The sequence below is a fragment of the Carya illinoinensis genome, chromosome 1 (genome assembly GCF_018687715.1).
Source record: "Carya illinoinensis cultivar Pawnee chromosome 1, C.illinoinensisPawnee_v1, whole genome shotgun sequence".
Classification (NCBI taxonomy): domain Eukaryota; kingdom Viridiplantae; phylum Streptophyta; class Magnoliopsida; order Fagales; family Juglandaceae; genus Carya; species Carya illinoinensis.
The window spans coordinates 44,690,669-44,713,604 of NC_056752.1; the positions used below are offsets into that span (position 1 = coordinate 44,690,669).

Below are 22,936 nucleotides of genomic sequence, written 5' to 3' on the forward strand. Positions count from 1 at the left end.
CCTCCCATGTGGTTTGGTTTGAAAGTATAATTTCCCTCACCTTACTACCTTATTTGTTTGGCATCGAATAAGGCATGTCTATTTCCCCTACTTAGAAACTATTTTTTATTTCTCGAGTTATCTTTATTGTTTTTATCTATAATATGTTCCTTACGAATTATTCAGAGCTGATATCAACATGCTAATTACAAAAAAAGAAAAAGACAAAAAACAGTTTTTCATGTGCATCCCTTTTATATTGGTCAACGTTTCAGAAAGTTTCTGGAATTCGAGTAACGTTTCTATTACAGCTCTAAAAAGTATCTCCGGGTGGAAAAGCTCCTCAGTCTTTTTGAGCCTGCAGTGTCTGATATCATTCGTATAGGTATGGACAACAGCTCTCTCTTCTGTGTGTTCCCACCGCATGCAGCTTGAGAGGAACCTCTGAATTTGTAGGATATGGATATACTTAGAGGCATCCACAGAATTTGAATGTTGTTGGATTTATCTTTTTGGACATTCCATTCCATAATGCTTCGTCCTATGTCCTGGATGAGAAGCCATGAATCTTTCGACTACCGATCCATCATTAACCCTTAAAACTCTAGCTACTAGCGTGAGAAGGAAACCAAAAATCCAAAGAAGAATATAATGACAAATAACATTTGAGTTGTCATAACATTTGAGTTACATCTTCAACTAGAAGATCAGGTTAAAACATCTAACTTACACAAATCACACGTTTCCTCGAGTTCTCATCAAACCCTCTACTCTTCCTGCTCTTCCAAAATCTAATTTAGACATTTCTGAATGTTCTTTAGCCTTACACAGATCCAGATCCAGATCCCATATCTATGAAAGGGATGTCGGGTGAAGCATTATGATCTTTTGGCCTCTGTGACTTTGACGAACCACCACCAGATGACCCCTTTGACTTCCTTCGGCGAGATTGTTTGGGGACAGTAGGCAGATCTGGTATTGTCGAGCTATTTCCAAGTTTCATATTTCGGCCCCGTCTTGTGTGTCTTAAACTACCCGATGAATCTTGGCTTGGGGAATCCGATGAAACATCTGTCGAGTGGTGGCGCCTGGAGTGCTTTGGGGCATCATAGCTCCATTGAGTCCCGTTAGTAGATGAGCCAATTCCAGCTGATTTAGCATGTCGTAGCAGAGATTCCTCAATTCCAACACCAGCTTTTTTTATATCTATCAATAGTGGCAATAATACAACACTTGAGTGTTGTTACAGAAGTTGTAATAGATGATTAATCATCCTAACTAATACCGGCTCTAGATGTGTCATAGACACGATTTTAGAAGAATCAAACCTTTGGACGACAATTTATCTTCTCCAAAAGCGTCCAAAGACCGGGATGAAACTTCCCTTGAAGACTCAAACTCTCTCATCTGCACAAATCATATCATCACAAACATAGTTACCTAAACAATGCTCATAAATATGGTAGCTTGACACCTAATCTTGGCATCTATGAGGCTTGGCAACATTGATGAATTGCTTTTACTTAATAACAAGAAATTGAGGTAGAGAATTCAGAAAATGAATGGGAGGTACCCAGCTCGGCGTATTGGCAGAGGGGCCGTCCCATCCAATGTGCGCAACATGCTTTACATCAGTGGGATAGCCAATTTGCATGTCCTGCTCTTTCTCATCTGCAAAATTGGCACTTTTGTCACCTCAAATCTCCTAAACCCAGATTGAGGAAATAACTCAATCATTGTTGCTGGATAAATGGAAGTGTACAAGACAATTACAATGGAAGCAGAGCTTTGTATTTACACACATTTTTATTTGCAACGGAATGAAACATGGATGTGCGAACAAAAAATATAGCATTCAAAAGAGAATGCTAGTTTTGAGAAGAGCATGTAAAGGATATAGAAAAATTGAAGAGTTCTTTGTTTTGAAAGCATAATAATCAAGACCAGAAGAAATTAATTATAGACCAAGTAGTTTTAAACTTGTGGCAAAATGATGTAATCCATGAAAGGAAGCTTTGATTACCAAATATTTGTGAAATGTATCTTAGGCCTTTCAAAAGACCCTTCACCTTCGTCGCCATTTGGGCTGAAGTACTTGGCTATTTGCACCAGAAGAAACCTTACCCTGCGAAAGAGCAGGTGTGCGTTAATTTGGGCACCTCCTGATAAATGAGAAAGAAGCTTTCGACTGGGATTATGTTTTCTTTTAGAAATGGGAAATGCTGGTGGGGTTTTGCGTTTTTGAATCTTCCAAAACTCTCTCAAAAAGGTATAAATTAAAATTTAGCAATAAGGAAGAACAGAAAAGGTTTTGTGGGGAAAGCATGCCTCGAGATAAAAAATGGAGAGATGTACAAAAATTGCTAAATGTTGCATGCATGCTGAAATCAGATCACATCTTCCGACCATACCGCCGGAGAATTTGATGACAAAAATCTCATTTCATCGGTATTAGTAAGAAAACCAAGAAAATATGTACTGAAAATCATCTCTAGCGATATTGGATCAAGAAGAAAAGAAGAGGAAAGGAGGGGGGGACGCTTATGAGGTTGAATTTGTTCGACGACGCGGTGTCGGTTCGGATTGTGACAGGTGAAATGAAAACCAGTAGCTTTAGCGGATTTTCAGGTACTAGAGCTATGAAAATTAGAGAAATAAAGAAGAAAAAACCATGGCCATAGGCTAAATATGGACGGATCTCTTAACGGTCATTCAGGGAGCGCGGGAAAAACGGTTGGAAGAAGGTAACGTATGGCAATTGTGGAACAATTTTTTATTTTTTATTTTCTTTTATTTTTTTATTTTTTTTTAGGGCCTATATCAAGTATTTTGCCCCGAGAGATATTTAAAAATTTGTGTAATAAAATTAAGAAAAAACTTGTTTGAGATTTAATTAAGTAGCATGAGCGATATTTACCAAAGATCAAAGCTCCTTGCAAATTTAAACACAAATTAATAAATCAAAAATTTTATATATAGTCACTTTTGTGTACTCTTTGTGCATTCTACTAATATGATTGGCTGTGTCACTTTTGTGCACTCATGTAATAAAATTTTGTTACATACAGTTATTTTTACGTACTTCTTATACACTCTACTAATGTGATTGGTCAAAATAGTTACTTTATATTAAAAATATGACGCAACCATGAGTAAAGTATATAAGAAGTACGTAAAAATAAATATACATAAAATTTTTATTTTTTTAATATAAAATAAATACTTTTGTTATTCATATTAATGGAGTACGCAAAAAATACATAAAAATAACTATATGTAACATAATTCATTAAAATATGAGAATCCAAGAAAAGTATTGGATCTTACATGCCGGCGACTCCGTGAGTTAATATGAAACAAGTGTAATTAAATTTGCGAATACATGGCAGAAGTTTAGGTATTTAGAGATAGTTTAAAGTGATAATGATAACTAGTTTAGGAGTATTAAATGCCTTTAATATAATTGAAACATTGAGAGAAAAATTTGCTCTCGTGTGGATTTTTCTTATATAAATTTCAAGAAAAAATAATTATAAACGAAAGAGTTTTAGTTGTTATCAACATACAACTTTTTTTTTTTTTTTGAAAGAACATACAACTTATTATAGACCAATTTACAGTCATCAAAATTAAAACAATCATATATTTTCAACATTACTTCAATTGTTTGTTAAGTAATAATTATATAACAGAAGGCTAGGAAGACTTTCACACATATTTCCCCAATTCCTGGATAGGTTTAGATGACCGTTTGTACGAAACGCAAAGCATTGATCTTTTACACAGATGTAAAAGTGCTGCTTTAGCACCTGAGCTAAATGTCTATTTGAAATTGCATTAAGGGCAGTAAAGAGTATTTAAATAGCCTAAGCTCTTTACCGATTAAATTAGATTGTTTAGGTTTTTTCTCTCAAGTGACTTCATTAATAAAGCAAGAATTAATACAAGAAGTTAACATATATTACAAGTCAAGTATTTGTTAGATGTTAGGGAGGATCATTCTCACTGTAAAAGTCTAATAAGCAAGGTGGGATTTCTATACGGTGATGATGTGTCCATGTTGGAGTAATGATGTGTCCATCTTGGAGTATCTTGTTGATTGTGATATTGGTGTTATGTTAGATGGATTTTTTGAATTTCAATCACTGAATTTTGTGTAAAAAGTACCTGGAGAAGGATTGTGTTCCATCTTCTTGGTGCCTCTAAGATAAGCTCTGAAATTTTCAAGTGAGGGTCTTGCCATGTGTCTGATGTCTTTGACTTAGGAGTGAATGAGTTTAGACTTGGTACCCAAGGATTTTAGACCACAGTTTAGTTCTAATCCCATTATTAATTTGAAAGCATAATCTGAAAAGAATGAAGTCTTTTTGTGTAATAAGACCTTTCCAGAATCTCGAGTCAATTGGTTTTCCTGAGAAAGTGCTCCAAGAGGTGTTTCTCATGTATTTTTGGCCCGGCATTTCTTTCTATATACTTTTTTCCTTACTGATTAGGTACCAGACAAGTTTACCAAGTAGTGCTTTGTTGAAATTGGAAGCAAGTCTTATGCCTAGGCCTCCTACTGAATTGGGTTTGCATATTGAATTCCAAGATTTTCAGATGAAATTGTGAATTTCGTTTGTTTTAAAACCCCATCAAAAACACATTAGGGCTCTATCTATCTTATTGGTGGTTTTCTTAGGAAGCCAAATTGTGGACATTGTGTAAGAAGGAATTGCACTGGCCATTAATTTAATGAGAGTTGTTCTTCCAGTTTTTGAAACGAGTTTCGATTTTCATCTAGCCAGTTTATTATGGATTTTCTCTTAAATTTCAATACAGTGATGTTTAGTAAAAGATACAAAGTTAAGTGGCAGAGCTAGGCATTTTATTTTAGAAGGTGAGAGATCTTGAAGTTAAGGATTTCCTTTACTTCTCTTACTATCTTATGTTTGTTGTTCTTACTAAACTGGATGGAAGATTTTGTTGTGTTTATTATTTGACCAAACTAGGATTTGTATATTTCTAGACTTTGTAGGAAAGCCAATGTATTATGAGTTGTAGATGTGCTAAAAAGAATTAGGTCATCTACAAAAAATAGATGGGAGATATAGTATCCATTTCTACTGATTTTTATCCCTATGATGTTTCCATTATATTCTTGTTTTGTTATTAGTCTTGAAAAGACTTCACTTCCTAGTATGAAAATAAATAGAGAGAGAGGGTCTCATTGCCTAATTCCTCTGTTTGGGTGTTTTAGACCATGTAGTTTTCCATTGATTACAACAAAGTATGAAGTTGTTGTAATACACTCTTTGATCCAGTTTATCCAAGTCTGATTAAAGCCAAAGCAGTTAAAAATGGTTAAAAGAAAATTCCATTCTATAAAATCAAAGGCATTTTCCATGTCTATCTTGACAACCATGAGACATTTTCTTCCTTTTTTGTTTTTTTGAACATGGAACACCTCCTAAGCTAGAATTATGTTTTCTTGAATTACCTTCCCTAGAAGAAAGGTAGTTTGAAAAGGAAAGATGAATTTTTGCATAACTATTTAAGTCTGTTGGAGAGGATTTTAGGTATTACTTTATAACATACATTAGAAAGGCTTATAGGTCTAAATTAATGAATGTTAGGAGAACCAATTTTTGGAATAAGAACAATATGTGTATGTTTTATCCCTTGTAACACGTGCCTTGATGTGAAAAAACTTTTAATAGCTTTATTAAGATCATCTTTCACAATATCCCAATAATACTTATAAAAAAATCATGTGAATCCATCTAGACTAGGTGATTTAGAGGATGGGATCTATTTGATTGTGGAGAGAATTTTTCCTTCTGAAGGTAATTTATATAGGAATTGATTGTCTATTTCAGTTATCTTCTCAGGAAACAGATTGTCTAGATCTTCTGGGACCAAAGGAGAGGATGTTTGAAATTTTTTTTTAAAGTGCTCCAAGAACATTGTGGATATTCAGTGGATTGGAGTCCCATTGGTTTGATTCATTTTTCAAACAATTGATCAATTAATCTCATTCCTCCTTCTCCTCATTGTGGAAGACATGGAAAAATTTTGTATTCAAGTCTGTGGTGGTTAGCCATTGAATTCTAGATTTATGTCTCCACATAATTTCCTCTCTTTTCAATTGCTCATTAAGACATTCTCTAATAGAATCCTCTTGATGTAAGAGGTTATTAGAAGAGTCCTGCGATTATATTTGAGTTAACATATTGGACAGATTTTTTATGCATGTTTGAATGTGTCCAAAGTCATTAACATTCCAGATTTTGAGAACTTTTTCTACTTCTGAGTTTTTGATTGAGAATGAAGGAAGAGGATCCATTCAGATGTATATCCCAAGCCTTTTTTTTTCTTTTTTTTTCTTTTTTTTTTTTTAATCACAGTGACACATGAGGGATCTCTTGTCCAGAATTTCTCGAATTTAAAAGTTTTGAAATTGTGATTTTTATCCTGAGTATACAATAGAGATGGAGAGTGATCTAAGGTATGGATTGGTAAATGAAAAAGTTTCACATCTAAATGCAGCATTGTCCACTGAGGGTTTGCTATGGCTTTATCCAATCTTTCTTTTATATTACCAGATCCTTACCTATTGTTCGTCCATGTGAATTTGGGACCACAATAATCAAGATTTGCAAATCCACTGTCTTCCATGAATTTTTTTAGACCACTTGATAATGAAGAAGAGGCAAATAACCTTCCTTCATGTTTTTCAATTTGATTCAGTAGTGAATTAAAATCACCTACTCCTATTATGGGCCTTGGATAAGTGAATGTTATTGGGTTCAAGAGATCCCAGAATTTCATTTTGTATGAATATTGAGCAGGACAGTAAACCATCAAAAGTAACCATGGCATATATATAAGATCAGAGTACACAAGCATAGCTATTATATTGCTTGAGTATTTAGGTTACCATCTGTATGAAACGCTAAGCATCGATCTTCTATTTGAAATTGCATTAAGGGCAGTAAAAAGTAATTAAATAGCCGATGAAATCAGATTGTTTAGTTATTACTTATTAAACTACTTTTTAATCTAAAAAAAAAAAAAGTCTAAAAAGTACCTTTTAAGAAAATTTTCTTAAACATGATTTTTTGAATAATGTGGAACATAGTTCCAATTTTAAAGAAGATTATTAAATGACAAAAATATTCATACAGCTTTCAGATAATTACATCCTTGTCTTGTGATCTTATAACAGGCACAATACTACCTAAAGAACTTTTTATGTCATTTATAACTCAAAAAGCACTTTCTTATATTGTTTCCAAATAAATGCAACTTGTTTGAAAGTTATTTAGATATCTGATTACAAAACAATAAATAACTTTTTAATAGTAAAGCTTATTACTTAAGCTCTACAACTAAAAATCTTAAAGTTAAAAGTTATATTAGCTACCGCAATCCTAAATATGTACTACTTTTTCAATATAATAGGTACCCACAAAATACTATTATTCGCAATTCAACTCATCTCAACATCCAAAAGCAGAAGTAAATATTCAAGTACATATTGAATTTCTAGAGAATCGTTAAAAGACAAATTAATGTTAAAACAATACAAGATTCAAAGGAGTAATTTGCGTATGGTTTGAAGTAACTTATTAGTTATTACTTGCCCCGCCTACCCCAATTTTAAAAAAACTTGGAATTTATAAAGTCTTAAACTTTAGAACCTAAGACAAATTTTTTTGATAAGTAGAACCCAAGACAAATTATCCAATACTCAAAACTAAAAGAAAAGGATGGTAAACAAGACAGGGTAGCCAGAAGCAAGAGCCACTCATCCAGAGACATTTTCCTCATGAAGCCTTCAGATCGTCCAAGCCAACACTAGCCTGTGTCAAGAGAGGAACTTTCATGAACCACTATAGCTATCTAAAACTCGTGGTAATCTTTTTTTGTGAAAAAATCATGGTAGTTAAAACTCAATGCCACCATTGATGCTCAAAACTCTGTCCCTCTTGAAACCCACTTACTTTCAGCCCCATTCATTTAGACCCATCCCTCAAAATTCCCAATCTCACAGTTGCTTTCTTCCTTTATCCAGAAGAAGCTTGAACATCTTTTCAAAAGTGACCAAGGATATTATGACCTGCCTCATCACTAAGGATTTTTGTTTCCTCTACTTTCTTCTCAAGTTTTTACAATCAGTCACAAAACCACAAATTTTGCAAACAAAATATGGCGAGACTCAAAGCAACAATTCCAATTTTGCAAGACATCTTACCAGAAACTTGTGATTCTCTTCAAGAAAAGGGGAAAAACTTGTGCAGAATTTCTCTATGTCAGCATAAATATCACCACTGCCCCCTAGCACCTCCATGAACTTCTTTCTATCTGGAGCAAGTTTCATTGCAACCTGCAAAGTATTTAATAAGTCCAAACATCCGAATGAAATTACTCCTGTTAGCTAATATGTAATTCAAAATGTCTGAATTAAAGGTCAGACCAGACAAAGAAAAACGTCTGCAAAGGAAAATCAGAACTTATTGTAAGAATCCAAATAAATTTTCCATTTCCATCAATAATTTAAGAATTATTGGGTTGAGGGGGGTGGGCATTGAAGACATTACAGTGAAACTTGTACTAGCAAGCCAGCCATGCCATTTCTTCAGGGTCTTTCCATAGGCATCTGTACAGGCCTGTGACATTGTCCAATCCTTGTGCTCAAGTAAGTTGTGAAACAAAGCCACCAAGAAATCCATTGCTCTGAAGATTTATTGTATTAACATCATAAGTACAAAGGAATCACATTTTCAAAGCAAATATATGATAAACATTCCTGATAACAACATTATTAAGCATTACAATTCTCATTTAAGCCAATACTCCTTGGTTAGAACATGATTACAATTTTATCACTAAGGAAAATTACGACTTGCTGTCAGATTCATAGAGCACATTGACAAAGCAGACATGCAAATACCACAAAGTGGGCAAGGACACCCATTACACAGAGAGAAAGAGAGTAATGTTCCAATGAATTTCCCTATTCTGCTTCATACCTATAAAAAAATCCATATTCTGCTTCTTTTAATTTCCTCTATTTTATTTTCGATGCAATCCATGTGTTAGATTGAGTTTAGTGATATCTTTGAAGTCCTTTTCTGGAGATTGAATGCTATAATTTTCCAAATTATTTTTTTCTAACCCTATGGCATACTACAGTTAGCATCATTTACCTTGTCAACCAAAGAAGTCCGTTGGTGCAACTGGATGATTCTTTTGCTGTTTTAGCTTCAACCTCTGCTCTCACCATGTTATACAAGTGGTTGAAGTCGGATGGATTTGAAGAATGTTTAGATTCCAATCTCTACAAGAAAAAATATCACAGTCAGAATGGGAACACATAAAAAATACTTTTAAGTATATATATTTTAAAAAATTAAAAAAATATATATTTAGAAAATTGAAATTTCAAAAATCTATTTTTTCAATTTTTTGGGAAAATCATTTTTTTTAGTTTTTAAAATTTTTAAAGTGATTTTTGAATTTTTAAAGTTTTATCAAGGGTATTTATGTCAAGTTTTTATGCAGTGGGTACATTGCAATTTTTTGTTAGTTTGAAAGGCAATTGCCAAAATTGATAGTTTGAGGGGTGAATGCAAATTGAGTGGTAGTTTGAGGGGCATTGTGTATTTATCTCAAAATATACTATTCACCTCATATTGATGTACTTTGGAAGATCACTTTTATTTATACATGTTTAATAACATAACAGTGATATCCAACATTACACAAACAAATTTACTAGTTAAGCTAGAACTAGATAAGCAAAAGTAACCAATAAAAATATTTAGCTCACTAGCAGAAATAGAAGTACAGCTCACAATCTCCATCTTCACAGCTTCTTACAGTTTAATATCACAGACATGCATTGTATGACATATCATAAAGACATCTTCACAAGTAAGAGAAAATAATTTGTCTCAAACACAAACAAGTGAGCTTGACTGTGGAAAAATACACAATGAGGACATCTTACCGATATGTTTCCTCCAATATCAGATTTAACAAGGGTCATAGAAGCTCCAAACTTATCTGCCATAAGAAAGAATGAAATAATAAAGTAATTAATCAAGGAAACAAGCCCAGATCTAGCACGCTGTAATATTGATATTTTCCAACCAGACTTTATTACTATATCATGAAAAAACACCAATCACCATAACAAGTTCATATTCTAGAATAGTCACAATACCTAATTCAAATAGAGGACGGGTTTTGAAAGTTTGAAAACAGGGCTACATTGGATTAGCAACATTTAAGACCAAGTATGCATTTGCCACAGTATCCATGAGGACACTACCGCCGATGGATATAGTTTCATGATCCATCCATTACCGTATTCAAATAATGGAGGCAAGAGAATGCACCTATTATAGGCAGTATGTGCTTGCAGACTTCCAAGAAAGGAGTGGTTAGCATGTCCCCTTCCTCGAGCTTCACATGCTGTATTCCTTCCAATGCGGGAGTGAACACTGTTCCCTCCATTTCTATGCTCTACTGCATATATCACCCGAAGTAAATAAATTAGTCTCAGATTTCAGAGTGAGAGGGAACAAAATTATCAAGTGAGGTTAAAAGTGTTAAAATTCATCAACTCATTATTTTGAAAATAAAACTTAAGATGCGAAATTAAAAAATCCCTATCAATACTAGCTGAATTATACCCGTTTATATACTGAGAAAAATTATACACATATTTTTCAATATCTCATAAATGGAAATGAATCGATCCATGCGAACTGCGAAGTATATAATTCAAAGCTATAATCACAAGTGAAGTATCTCATTATGAAACACACATGTATTTGACAGGCATCAGGATATAAGATCTTCCCATATTTTTTATATCGTATAAATCTCAAACAGAGAGAGAGGAAAACAATTTGATCAGATCCACCAACAATCACAAGGATCGGAAAAGCAACAATTTTTTTTTTTTTTTTTTTTTTTTGGGGTGGGGGGAATCCAAATGTAAATGGATATTCTGGATAATTCGTGCGATTCAGGAGCTCGGAGACGCTTACTGAGCTGCTTATAGGCGATCTGAACTGCAGAGAGAGAAACAACAATCAATTCGGTAAGAGAAAAAAGCAAAAGAGAGTAGAGGAAAGTGAGGGTTGGATCCGACGGAGGAACGAACCTTTTGGTGATGATGATCAATGGTCGGAGACTGACCGATCGACAACGCATCAGATTCGATCCGTTAACGATTGAGCTTTTTTTCTTTTTTAAGTGGGACGCCAATTAACGCTGCACTTTTCCTAATTAATTACAATCGAAGGAAGCGAGAAACGGCTCCCGTCGGTGACTTCGACGGATTATTGAGTTTTGCAGTTTGTTTAAAAAAGAGTATAATTTATTATTAAAAAATTAATTTTTTTAATATAAATTTTTATTTTTATTTTTTAAAAATAATTATGCAGTATTTATATATTCATGATTGCAAGCATTAATTTTTTTTTTTTTAAATTCTTTTTACTCATAAGCCATCCTTAAAACACTGTTTCTACACTATTCCGTATGATAAGATTACAACAAAATTATAAAAAAAAAAAATATAAATCTATAATTATTTTTTACTTTATATATCTTAATATAAAAAATTAATTAATTAATTAATTAGTTTTCACCTCCAACAATTAAAAGTGAAAATTTTCATTTATTTAAAGGTCCAAATATCAATTATAAATAGCCTTTTTTGTGCAGTTCATGATGTAAAGTAAAATTAAGATGTGATATATACATTGAAAGTGCCAGCTTTGATAGTCATGACTCCTGATTTTTAATTTTTTTAACGTCTCTCTGCAGCACCTCTGCCTCAGTAGTTGTTGAAAAATAAAAAAGAACTGTCAATATAGCATTAATCATAATAATTCTAGAATGGAAAAGGTTAATTTATTGTAAACTCTACTTGGGAGTTTCATTGTCATAATATTTAATCTAGCTCGGGAAACAAAAAGAAAGTGACTTAGAAAAACAGCTTTTTCATATGATTTTGGGTGGGTATTTGGTTGCATTCTTGACAATTTTCTTGGTGGCAGCATCACCGAGATCAATGCCACATATATCAGCCAGCCTGATGAGGTATAGCAGGACATCAGACAGCTCCTCTCCCAGATGCTCCTTATCTGATTCCTCCCAATTTGGCAAACCTCTGTCCACCTCTCCCCTCCATTGGAATATTTCTGATAGCTCTCCCACTTCTCCAACCTACACTCGAGATTTGAAGAGTTTAGAGAATCGTAAGGGAAATGTTTAACGTTTTTGTCAAATTACTGAGACCCAAAATCAAGAGGATGGTAGAAAAAAGAAAACACGTGGGAGCATTAAGGGATCATGATGGCTCTGATGCGCTCTAATGCAAAATAACATTTCAGATATATATACTTTCCACATTCAAAAGAAAGAGTGCCTCTCTTCAAAGGCCTCTGGTCAAATTGGACAGAAGATACTTTTGAATGGATGAGACCCAGAAACAGATAGGAGTATTCCTGTAAAAGAGGATTAGCAAGATTTGCAAAGGAAGCATGGATGAATGAATCAGCATTGGATACATATATGCATGCTGAGATTACCATAGCAAGGAGTAGATTCCTGGGAGTATGGTACTTCTCCCAATCTCTGGCCTTTGCAAATTCCTCGAGCTTCACTGACAGATCTTTCAGACTGATGTCCGTAGTTTTCTCTTCCAGCACTTCTTCTCCACCCATGATTCAGTTTCTTGGAGTATCTGCATGGAGAGGAAGAGGGGTCTTATATATATAGCTTTAAAGAGACCTAAAAGGCTAAAAGCATATTGCTTCTGATGGAATTTTGTATCTTGTATGGCATGAAATTGAGAGAAATAATTAAGGGATGATAGTGGGAGAAAATACCTTTGTTATGGTTAATACAGGAGATTCCTCACGGCCACCACCATTCAAAATGGCCAACTTCAACTCATTAAAATTGATCAAGAATATTACATTTTTACCATTCCAAATGGGTTATCTTTGAAACATGGCTACCGAGTCCAGCCGTAGGGTATAAATTTACTACCATATACACTCCCACTGTATCAGAATGACTATCTGGGAGTGGGAAATTCCCATCAATGTGAATTGAGGAGATACACGCATTTAGTGATCTAACAACTCATTGATTAGGTGGCCCAATGAGTTGGCCATTTAAGGATAATTACAGTTTCAAATTGCAGCACAGAATGAATTAATAGGTTGATCCTAGAGGAACACTGATTACTGATGGCACAAAACAAATACACAACCTCATCAGAATGATAATCTATGGAAACAACAGGACCACCTTAAAAGGCATTTCATTTCTCATATTATATAATCTGCTCTTTCCGGTGACATAGTTGCAGTAAAATCGGATTTTTGAAAAGCATCAACCCAAAATCAAGTTTTTAAAATCATGTTTTTCAATCAGGGAAAAGATACTATACCGTTTTCTCTTTTTTACCTTTTTATGATACCATTCCTTTTCAATGGCTGCTAGCTACCCCCCCCCCCCAAAAAAAAAAAAGTCCCTTCTCCCCTTCTCTCTCTCTCTCTCTCTCTCTCTCTCTCTCTCTCTCTCGTGGGATAATATATAGAGATACATACTGAAGATCGAATAATTTCTTTCCAGACACTCGTATGCATATCAAAGATTCTAAACGAAAGTGCCACACATTCTGTGCTTGCTGCATATAAAATATTTAGATCAAAGAGGACCAGATGTCATTCAACTGGACCTAGCAGTGTGTATCATGCAAATGATTATCATGGCAAACTGGCAGTGGCATACAAAAAACTGCTGTGTAGATATGTTAAGATAGACATCAGACAATATGTATATTTCAGATTGTGATGAAATCTGGACTAAAGGAAGGGAAAAAAGAGATCACTATATGGTATTGTATAGAAAGAAAATTCATCAGAGTCGGATATATATAATGGACTTCTACTTACGACAGGCATAAATTCTCCATGTTAATTATAGACAGATGATACCGTAGCTAACCCCACAACCCATCAAGATAACCGCCCATAAAGAGAAATACCTGTGCCTTTTAGCAAGTGGATATGGGCATACCTCGAGCATTAGGCACCAACAAAAGATTTAAGACTTTATTTTGATGCGGTAATCAACAGAAATACGCACTTGATAAAACATATACCAACAAAATTAAAATTAACATTAATAAGCTTGGTAAGATGAATTTATATATAAAACCTTAGTGTCATGGGATATAATGAGTAAAAAAAAGTAATGGTTTGTCCCACCATGTTTTTGATATTGTGTTTTATTTTAGAAAAATTATATTTCTGAGTCAGCGTGGAGAACACTCCCTCTACAATGTTGATATGAAAAACTTGATTCGTAAAAGAATTTAATTGTATAACTTTAATGCAAATTAAATCTTATTATTCTAACTCTACAAAAATTAGGGGTGAAAATTGACGTATCGATGTAGTTTTTTTTATTCAAAACCGAAACCGGCTAGTGAATGGGGAGGAAACCATCGTCATCCGTCTCAGCGTAACTCCAGTCGGCTTGTCGGAGTCTTCAGTGGCTGTGTGTGTTGAGAGAGAGAGAGAGAGAGAGAGAGAGAGAGAGGGGGGGCAAAACTTGAGAACTGTGAAATTGAAAGTGGAAAAAGAAATGAGGAGAAATAAGAGGAGCGTGCACCATTCAAATCTTAGAGTTAAAAAGGCGTTGTTCCTTTTATATTTTTTTAAATAGTAAGTCCTAAATCGACGCCATTTTAGCATCATTTCATATATGTATAATTAAAAGAAATACAGTTAAACTATCGGTCGATTCAAGTGTCTGGCCCAAGCTTAAACCGAAATCAAACCACTGGATATCAGTTTTGAATAAATTTCACAGTGCGCCAACCCGTTCTACGCCAATTTCGATCTCTGGAGGCTGGTCTGAGTTTGTCCCCCATCGATTTTTCGATATTTTGTACCGCACTAACAAAAATTGTGTCCTATACATCGATTTATAAAAGTGGTTTTTTCTTTAATAAAGATTCTTTTAGAGTAGGCTGGACTTACACTTTTGTAAGACCTGATATTTTGGATATAGTTTGGGCTCAAGTTCCAGGCTCAAATTGATAACAGTTTGGGTTGGACTTTACGGCACGTCTAAATTTAGGCCCAACTTTGTTAGATCACACCTGCTACAGGAGCCGGTTCGTTTATATCCAGAAAACCGAAAACCCAAGAAGTCCAAATCGGGCGGTCAAAAAAACTCTATAAAGGCACTCCTAGAAGAAAAACCCTAGTTCCTACCCTCCCCTCATTTCTCTCCTTCTAGCTCCGCCTCCGGCATCTCTCACGATACCAAAATGGTGAGCCTCTCTCTCCATCTCTTCACACTACATTCACACCAACCAGTCATCCTTTGATATCTCTATCTCTCTCTTTCTCTTTTCCTTACGAAGTCATCTTCGTGCGCTTGTTCTGATCTTTTTTGTTTATTTTTTCTGTGATTTGCAGCCTTTCAAGAGATACGTTGAGATCGGGAGGGTCGCCCTCGTCAACTACGGCGAAGACTATGGCAAACTCGTTGTCATCGTCGATGTCATCGACCAGAACCGAGTACGCCCTTTTTAATGTTATTTCTTTAGTTGTACTCTTGTAGATTTACGCCCGTCTAACCTGTTCGTGAATTTAAATTTTAAAAATTAAGCGGTTTATTATCCTATGCTTTACTTGAGATCATATTTTGTATGCTATTAAATGTATATCCCAATTTGATTTATTTTGTTGTTTGCAATTTGGATAATGAATTTAGAGTCGTATGAACTTTCTTTTAAAAGGCATATTTGCTGTCCAAAATGTTCAAGTGAAGTTAGAATTATCAATTGAATAGCAATACGCGCGATTTTATTTTGGTTATACTTGTATGTAGTCAGCCATGTTAGCTTCGATTATTTGAAAAGAAATAGTTTAAATGTTTGACCACACTATCCTTACTGAAAATTAAGTCTATGGTACAATCCGTCTGAAATTTGTTTCCGTTAGTGGTAGATTTTGACCTAAAAATGCCTCACGAAGAGTTTCTTTCGAAGTTTCGGACTTTGGAGGGAATACCACCTTTCTTTTATAAATTGTGGTAAATCTGTGGATACTGATGCATTGTTTCACATCATTTTTAGACCTTTTCACTTTGTGTGAGAAATGTTTGTTAATTATTAGCCATCTCATTATATGCTTTATCTACTGCTATAGGCTCTCGTGGATGCCCCTGATATGGAAAGATCCCAAATGAATTTCAAGAGGCTCTCTCTCACTGACCTTAAAATTGACATTAAGAGGGTTCCTAAGAAGAAGGAATTACTTGATGCTATGGAGAAAGCTGGTAGGAGCCGCTAGTTGTTATAGGGCTATCCTCATTTTCATATTTGGTGATTTCCTTCTTGTTATATTGTTGTTTATGTATTGGCAGATGTTAAGAAGAAGTGGGAGAATAGTTCCTGGGGCAGAAAGTTAATTGTTCAGAAGAGAAGGGCTTCTCTGACTGACTTTGATAGGTTCAAACTTATGTTGGCAAAGATTAAGGTCAGTTGTAGTATGCCTCTACATACTTGTATTGTAACTTATTAATGATTTTCTATCTCAATTCTCTACATTTGAAAACCATTTGAATTTTATGATTGTGTATGCTAATGGAGCTCTTTAATGTTGTTGTGCAGAGGGCTGGACTGGTAAGGCAAGAGCTCGCAAAACTGAAAAAGGAGAATGCTTCCTAAGCATAGTTTTTATATCTGTTTCCCAATTTTGTTATGAATTTTCTGCTGTTGTAACGTTTGGATGGTGAGATTGTTTCAATGAAATCAGAGTTTCAGAGCAGCTTGAGCTTTTATATATTTCCAACAAGACTTAATTTATAGTCAGTTTTATCGGTAGACCTTTTCTTATCTGGATGTTCATGTTACTCAATATTTTAATCTTAGTGTGGGTATTCATCCTCTTTTCTTTGGATGGTTGCATATCGTTATTTTATGGGGTTCCAGTATATGCCCAACTAAATATTATGGTTTCATATCGCTGCTTTTATTGAATCTGTAGCGTCTTCCCTCCTTTGAGAGGAGCAAGTACTTGGTGTTTTAAACTTTTAAGAGCACTACCATACACTGATATGGAGTCTTCATTGTTGGATTCCAGTAATTGAGATTTATCTACTTGTTTTATCAAAATTAGACGCTTCAAGGTAAACACCATTAAATTCTATGTTTGTGTAATCCGGGATTGTCTGGGTTTTCTATTTGAGTCATTGCTTGGGTTCTGATCAAGGTGGGGGCAGATATTATATCAAAGAGTCTGATATGGAACGAATTTAGAGAAGACCCAAAATGAAATACAAGTAGCCTTCTCGAATAGCGCCCAAAGATCCACCACTTTGATCGAATTTATGTTTGTAAGATGAAGTTATTTTAATTTATCTCAAATCAATTATTGAGGAGAATTATTATTTTTTTAATTTTTATTTATCTTAAATTAATTATTGATGAGATTTTTTTTTTCATTTTTTATTAAAAAGTTAAACTTATTTTATACATTTTAATTTAAAAAATTAAATATATTTCAATTTAAAAAAGATAAATCTCAATAGGATTTTCAAAATATTATGGAAAAGACCCAGAATGAAATACAAGCAGCCTTCTCGAATAGCGCCCAAACATGATATATGGCAGTCTTCTCATAAACATCATGGGTGCGATAACCCTTGTAAAGTCTTCATTGACAAACGGACTAATTCGAGCACATTCGAACCAAAGCAAAATTTATTTTATCAAGTCATGTAATGGTTGGAAATTTATAATTTTTGTTTGAAGAAATGTGTCAGCAGTGCAGTCCAAGCGACGGTGACGGCGAGCAAGGGAAAGAATCAAAGAGAGTTAAAGAGTTTTGTTATATACAAATACAGTTGCGTACTAATCTGTGTATCAATACTGATTCATTCACACTTAAAATTTAAATTAATACTGTTTTTAATAAAATCTATTTTTTGACTAATCACATCACATTGATGCATAGATTAGTGCACAATTGTACTTACAACTATATTTTTCCTAAAATCAAAAAACGTTTGGTGTGGGTGCTTTGACACGTAGGTGTTGGAACTTCAACTTGGAACTTGGAAGTACCCTTCGGAAATTGGAAGTCCCTTGGTTTAGTAAACTTTTTTAATCAACTTCCCTCAACAAGTGCTGTGAACTACCATGCAATGCAAATGCTTCCACTGAATTGATTAAACTCCATTGAACCTATAAATTTTTTTGGAACATGCTAAGTTCTCTCCCAAGTTGTCCCGCTCAAGTTTGCCCCTAGTTTATTTTTTTTTTAAATGTTAGAAAAAAGTTACTACTAGTGAATTTGTGTATTTTTTAAACATTAGAAAAAAAGTTTCTCTCTCCCTAACGTCCTGAGGACGCGAAAGGAGAAGAAGTTTCTAGTCTCACTTTTCACCAATGAGGTGGTTGAGTGGTTGTTCGCGAGGGTGCTGCAGCTGTGGAGAATGGAAGATCTGGAAGGCATTTGGGAGAAGCTGAAACTGAACGAGGATGAAAACGAAGCCATTGATGTTGCCCTGAACAGATCCGAGAGAACAAAGCATCGGGGTGACTGCAGCTTAATCGGGAAGGTGTGCTCGACTCGGGTGAAGGGAAGGGAGGTGGTCCGATTAGCGATGAATAAGATCTGGAAGGTTAGTAAGCCTCCGAACTTCACTGAAATTAGTCCAAACATTTTTATCATCTCCTTTTCGAACGTGGCTGATAAGAGGAGGGTGCTAGATGGGTGCCCTTGGTTGATTGAAAACTGTTTGTTGTATTGAAATTGTTTGATGGAATGACACAACCAAACCATCTCAGCTTCGACCGTGAAGCTCTTTGGGTGCAAATGCACCATTTACCGTTTGCATGTATGACGAAAGAAGTGGGTATGCAGATTCGTAGTTCTCTAGGAAAGGTACTGGAAGTGGATGCGCCAGAGGAGGAAGCGAGTTGGGGTAGCTTCTTGAGAGTGAAAGTAGAAATAGATCTGTGGAAGCCGATTGCACGGGGTAGAACTATAACAGTGGAAAAACAGAGGATGTGGGTGTCATTTACTTATGAGAAACTCCCTAAAATGTGCTTTAGGTGTGGGTGTATCATGCATGGGGAGCAAGGGTTTGAGGGTGTAGGAGGTAGGCGAGGTCAAGAGAGGGAGAGGGGTAGCCAGTTTGGTCCGTGGCTTAGAGCCAATGGGAATTTTCGAAGGGGCTTTGTGGACAATTCAAAAGGTAGAGAGAATGGTGGATTTGGGAGGGGAATGGAAGAGGGTGAAAAGATATTTGAGGAAGGGGTAAACAGAGATGAGGGGAAAGGGAACAGGGAGAGCTGTGAGGTGGTATCTTTGAAGACAATAATTGGGGGAGGAGAAGAGGATTCGGGGGGTGGAGATGTTTCTGAAGTTATTGGGGAGATTGGGGTTAAAAAGGTTGGGGTTGAAAGAGAAGAGGAGGTGATGAAGGAAGGGTATGAGTCTGTCTCTTTAAGAAGTGAAAAAAATAGCACAACCTCTAGAGGGAAGTGGAAGAAGAGGGCAAGAGAGAAACACATAGAGGAAGGTAGTGGGCTGAAACAGGCCATTAAAAAAAGAAGTGCAGGCAGTGAGGTGGAGATCATAGAAGGGAGTGGGAGAATAAAGAAGTTTAAAAATTCTGTGGAGATAGGGGTTGGGGATATAGTAATTGTTGAGGCGGAGGCTGTTGAGCAGCCCACAGCCTCCGCCTAACCCAATGATTCTCATAAGTTGGAACTGTCGAGGGCTTTGGAACCCTCGAACAGTTCAGGACCTTTGCTATATGGCAAAGGAAAAGAAGCCCAAAATTATGTTTCTTATTGAAACTTTACTTGTTACTAGTAAGCTGGAGGGAGTTAGGAAGAGGGTGGGTCTTGAAAACTGTTTTGGTGTGGATCCTGTGGGTAGAAGTGGAGGGCTTGCAATGTTATGGAGTGGAGATTTAGTGGTAGAAATTCAGAACTACTCGAGGTGGCATATAAATGCTTGGGTAGAGAATGAAGTTACCAACCAAAGATGGCTCTTTACAGGGTTTTATGGCCATCCCGAGACTGCAAAAAGAAATATGTCGTGGGAGTTGTTGTGTTCTTTAAAACCACCAGTGCTAACCCCATGGTGTGTAGCTGGTGATTTTAATGAACTAGTGAGCCAATCAGAAAAGTTTGGAGGAAGACAAAGGGGGGAAGCTCAGATGTGCAGGTTTAGAGAGGCTTTGGAAGTAAATGATCTGTGTGATCTGGGGTATAAGGGAGATAAATTCACATGGAGTAATAGGCATATAGATGATACTTTTACAAAAGAAAGGCTTGATAGATGTGTAGCGAACAGTAGTTGGAGGGAGATTTTTAATCATGTGTGGGTGGAAACTTTACCAGCAAGAAGTTCAGACCACAAGCCTCTAGTGGTGGGGTTATCAACTATCCAGTTGAGAAGGCAAAGGTACAGTAAACCTTCAGATTCGAAGCTGGTTGGACAAAAGATAAAGAGTGTGAGGAAGTGGTGTTGAGGGAATGGGAAAACACTAGGAGAAGTGGTGGGCTGTTGGGGAAAATAAAAGAGTCTTTGAGGAACTATGGAGTAGGTTTAAGGAGATGGAGTAAGGCTAAGATGAGTGAAAATGAAGAAGAGTTAAAAAGAAAAACAGAAATATTAAAAAAGATACAAGAAGAGGAGGAGGGGCATAACTGTGAGGAAGTTAAGAAACTAAAGAGTGAGGTTGGTTTGCTATTGGAGATGGAAGAATTAAAATGGAGGCAAAGGGCGAAGAAAAACTGGTTTATGCATGGAGACCGCAATACAAAATATTTTCATGCATGTGCAAATCAGAGGAGAAAGAGGAACAGAATTTGTCAAGTAAGGGACTTACAAAACAGAGTTATGAAGGAACAAGGGGAGATTGCAAGAGCTTTCAAGCTGCATTTTGAAGAGGTTCTTTCCTCAAGAGTACCTTCTGTGGAAGAGCTGGAAGTTTGTTTGCAGAAAGTGGAGCAAAAAGTAACCCCGGAAATGAATGATACACTACTGAAAGATTTTAATAAGGCTGAAGTGGAGAAAGCAATTTTTCAGATGGGCCCATTAAATCACCAGGGCCCGATGGTTTTGGGGCCTGTTTTTTTCAGCAGTATTGGCATATAGTGGGGGAGGAAGTGTGCTAGGCAGTTCTGAATTTTCTAAAGGGAGGAGGGGATCTGGAGCAGATGAACTATACTTTTATTGCTCTAGTCTCTAAAGTTAAAGATCCTGAGCTGGTTAGTGAATACAGACCTATTAGTCTGTGTAATGTCATGTATAAGATAGTGGCAAAAGTTCTAGCAAACAGACTAAAGGTTGTGCTAACAGAAGTTATTTCACAGCAGCAAAGTACTTTTATCCCGGGGAGATTAATTTCAGATAACATTTTAGTAGCCTATGAGTTGCTTCATTCGATGAAAAGGAGACAAAAAGGGAAGATTGGGAGTATGGCTCTAAAACTAGACATGTCAAAAGCTTACGACCGAGTGGAATGGAGGTTTTTGGAAGGGGTAATGAGAAAGTTGGGCTTTGCTGAAGAATGGATTAAGTTAATTATGAGCTGTGTTTCTTCAGTGAAATATTCAGTTCTGGTTAATGGTATCCCTGGTGAAATCTTTACTCCTTCTAGGGGTTTGAGGCAAGGGGATCCTATGTTTCCCTACTTGTTTCTTTTATGTGCTGAAGGGTTGAGTTGTCTGATGAGTTGGGCTAAAAAAAGAGGGGTATTAAAGGGAGTAAATGTTGCTAGAGGAGGAACAAGAGTGAGTCATCTTATGTTTGCTGATGATTGTATTCTTTTTTGTAAGGCATCAGTTGGGGAATGGAGAAGCTTAAGAAAGCTCTTAGAGGTGTATGAGAGAGCTTCAGGCCAGTGTCTTAATGAGCAGAAAACCTCAATCTTGTTCAGTGGGAATACAAATCAGCAAGTAAGAAAGCAGATTCTGGAGGCTGTGGGTGCAAAAATGAGTGGAAATTGTGAGAAATACTTGGGGTTGCCTGCGGTGGTAGGGAGATCCAGGTATAATGCTTTTAGGAGCATCAAAGACAAGGTGTGGCAGAGATTAAACAGTTGGAAGAATCACTTTCTATCTCAAGCGGGTAAGGAGATTCTGTTGAAAGCTGTCATACAGGCAATTCCCACATACCATATGAGTGTCTTTCGTTTACCAAAGAAGCTGTGCAATGAAATCTCATCCCTTATGGCAAGGTTCTGGTGGGGGCAGAAACAAAATGGAAATAAGATTCAGTGGAAAGGGTGGGAGAAAATGGGAGCAACAAAAGAGGTAGGAGGGATGGGCTTTAGGGATATTGACAGTTTTAATATTGCCATGTTGACTAAGCAATGCTGGAGGGTTTTGGTAAACCCAAATTCTTTATCTGCAAAATTCTAAAAGAGAAATACTTTAAGAATCATAATCTTCTCTCAGCAAAACTAGGGTGGTGCCCATCAGTGATGTGGAGAAGCTTGTGGAGTGCAATAAATTTACTTAAAGAAGGTTTGGTGTGGCGTATCGGCAATGGAGATGATGTGAAGATATGGGATAGTAAATGGGTGAAGTCATCTTCTATGTGGAGGGCTGTGAACAAACCTGTGAAGACATTAGATAAGCAGGCACAGGTAGCTGAATTTATTGATGTGGAAACAAAAGAATGGAAGGAAAATTTCATTGAAGAAGTGTTAGGGAAAGAGGAAGCTGAGGTTATCTATAAAATACCTGTGAGTAAACTGGGGTTAAAAGATAAAATGATCTGGGGTTTTACTAAAACAGGCTTGTTCTCGGTGAGGAGTGCTTATCACTTGGATATGAGTGTGAAGAGGAGGAAAAAGGGGGAGACATCTTATGGCAAGGCTGAAAGGGAAGTGTGGA

At 35.9% G+C, this 22,936-nt stretch overlaps 5 protein-coding genes across 7 annotated transcripts; 2 read left to right on the top strand and 3 right to left on the bottom strand.

Annotated features, from left to right (window-relative positions):
* Window positions 1–202: 202 nt before the first annotated feature.
* Window positions 203–2,612, bottom strand: LOC122276810 (CRIB domain-containing protein RIC7-like). The gene is made up of 5 exons (XM_043086714.1): window positions 2,308–2,612; window positions 2,003–2,104; window positions 1,553–1,650; window positions 1,308–1,386; window positions 203–1,185 (listed from the first exon to the last, which is right to left on the bottom strand). Exons 2-5 carry the CDS (start codon window positions 2,058–2,060, stop codon window positions 803–805), a joined length of 618 nt encoding a protein of 205 aa, XP_042942648.1. The 5' UTR covers window positions 2,061–2,104; window positions 2,308–2,612; the 3' UTR covers window positions 203–802.
* Window positions 2,613–7,480: 4,868 nt separating this feature from the next.
* Window positions 7,481–11,318, bottom strand: LOC122276818 (glycolipid transfer protein 1-like). Of its 3 annotated transcripts, none has more exons than XM_043086723.1 (8): window positions 11,138–11,318; window positions 11,022–11,045; window positions 10,365–10,491; window positions 9,974–10,029; window positions 9,171–9,301; window positions 8,562–8,697; window positions 8,216–8,347; window positions 7,481–7,823 (listed from the first exon to the last, which is right to left on the bottom strand). In XM_043086723.1, the coding sequence occupies exons 3-8, from the start codon at window positions 10,480–10,482 to the stop codon at window positions 7,788–7,790; spliced, it is 609 nt and encodes a 202-aa protein (XP_042942657.1). In that variant the 5' UTR covers window positions 10,483–10,491; window positions 11,022–11,045; window positions 11,138–11,318; the 3' UTR covers window positions 7,481–7,787. The 3 variants fall into 3 exon arrangements, with proteins under 3 accessions (XP_042942657.1, XP_042942651.1, XP_042942662.1); XM_043086717.1 differs by having other exon boundaries at window positions 10,365–10,494; XM_043086728.1 differs by lacking the exon at window positions 11,022–11,045 and having other exon boundaries at window positions 10,365–10,494.
* Window positions 11,319–11,873: 555 nt separating this feature from the next.
* Window positions 11,874–12,727, bottom strand: LOC122303041 (dCTP pyrophosphatase 1-like). The gene is made up of 2 exons (XM_043114575.1): window positions 12,573–12,727; window positions 11,874–12,207 (listed from the first exon to the last, which is right to left on the bottom strand). The coding sequence occupies exons 1-2, from the start codon at window positions 12,705–12,707 to the stop codon at window positions 11,983–11,985; spliced, it is 360 nt and encodes a 119-aa protein (XP_042970509.1). The 5' UTR covers window positions 12,708–12,727; the 3' UTR covers window positions 11,874–11,982.
* Window positions 12,728–15,183: 2,456 nt separating this feature from the next.
* Window positions 15,184–16,969, top strand: LOC122276833 (60S ribosomal protein L14-1). Its single transcript, XM_043086732.1, has 5 exons — window positions 15,184–15,337; window positions 15,486–15,587; window positions 16,221–16,350; window positions 16,438–16,550; window positions 16,685–16,969. The coding sequence occupies exons 1-5, from the start codon at window positions 15,335–15,337 to the stop codon at window positions 16,739–16,741; spliced, it is 405 nt and encodes a 134-aa protein (XP_042942666.1). The 5' UTR covers window positions 15,184–15,334; the 3' UTR covers window positions 16,742–16,969.
* Window positions 16,970–19,839: 2,870 nt separating this feature from the next.
* On the top strand, window positions 19,840–20,562 carry LOC122300311. The gene has a single exon (XM_043110859.1). The coding sequence runs from the start codon at window positions 19,840–19,842 to the stop codon at window positions 20,560–20,562; it is 723 nt and encodes a 240-aa protein (XP_042966793.1).
* The last annotated feature ends 2,374 nt before the right edge of the window (window positions 20,563–22,936 follow it).